The following is a 1,000-nucleotide window of genomic DNA, read 5'->3' on the forward strand; positions in this document are numbered from 1 at the left end:
TCTCTGCTCTCCCCAGGACCTGGACGAGGCCTACCAGGACGCGGCCAGCAACGTGCTCGTGGCCATCTGCAAGCACGCGTGGCGGGCTGTGGCCTCGCGCCTGGAGGCCGAGCTCCTGACGGGCGTCTTCCCGCACCGCAGCTTCCTCTACGTGATGGGCGTCCTGTCCTCCAGCGGTGCGTGCTGCCCCGGGGCACCCGCAGCCCGCCCCTCCCGGGCCCGCGCCCGGTCCCGGCTGCCCACACTCGTCCCGGCGCTGGGACCGGACAGGAGCAGTGGCAGCGAGGTTCCAGGGTGGTGGTGGCCGGGGCGTAGGGGGGGTGGCCTCCAGACCACCGTGAGGCCGGGGGCCTCGCCCACCTCCCTCAGAGCCAGGATGGCCAGAGGTGTCCACTGTGACCCTGACTCAGCCAGTATCCGAGGGGCGGTGGGTTGGGGCCCAGGGTCAGTGCTGGCCATGGAAATGAGCCGGCCCCGGGACCCGCTCTCCTCGGCAGACCAGTTCTCCAGCCAGGACGAGAAGGTGTGCTGGGACCAGCAGCTGCTGAAGGTAGGGCGTGCTGGGGTGGCGGACGGGCACCCTCAGCCCTGGGAAGCCGGGCGAGGAGAGAGGAGCCCCTCTTTACAGTCGAGCAGGCGTGGGCGTTGGGTTTGGACCTGGGTGCCCAGATGCACAGACGAAGCGTCCATCACACGCAAGGCCCCTCCCACCCGCCCGGGGCCAGCTCGGACCTCAGAGGCCATGGAGAACCGGAGGACCAGAGACCGGGGGAAGGAGGCAGGTCGGGGAGCCAGTGCGTCTGCGCCCACAGGTGAGGGCCCCGCGGGAAGGGCCCGCGCCTTGTTCGCGTCGACTCAGGAGTCACGGCTGCGCCCCTGGGGCGCCCCCTGGACCCGCTCCGCACCTGCCCAGCCTGAACGTCTCTGCTCGGCTGCCTGCTGCGAGGTCACAGGAAGTGGCCGCACCCGCGCGTGGCCAGGCGCCGGGGCAGCCGTGGGC

At 71.8% G+C, this 1,000-nt stretch overlaps 1 protein-coding gene across 1 annotated transcript in view; it reads left to right on the forward strand.

The window, feature by feature from the left end:
• MROH5 (maestro heat-like repeat family member 5) overlaps positions 1–1,000 on the forward strand; it is a 46,311-nt gene that overhangs the window by 21,380 nt on the left and 23,931 nt on the right. The window contains exons 10-11 of the mRNA XM_012722884.1: positions 17–176; positions 498–550. Coding sequence (XP_012578338.1) covers positions 17–176; positions 498–550 — 213 coding nt within the window. The remainder of the gene's footprint in view (positions 1–16; positions 177–497; positions 551–1,000) is intronic.

Source organism: Condylura cristata, unplaced genomic scaffold (assembly GCF_000260355.1).
Source record: "Condylura cristata isolate star-nosed mole 26May11 unplaced genomic scaffold, ConCri1.0 scaffold00009, whole genome shotgun sequence".
NCBI lineage: Eukaryota > Metazoa > Chordata > Mammalia > Eulipotyphla > Talpidae > Condylura > Condylura cristata.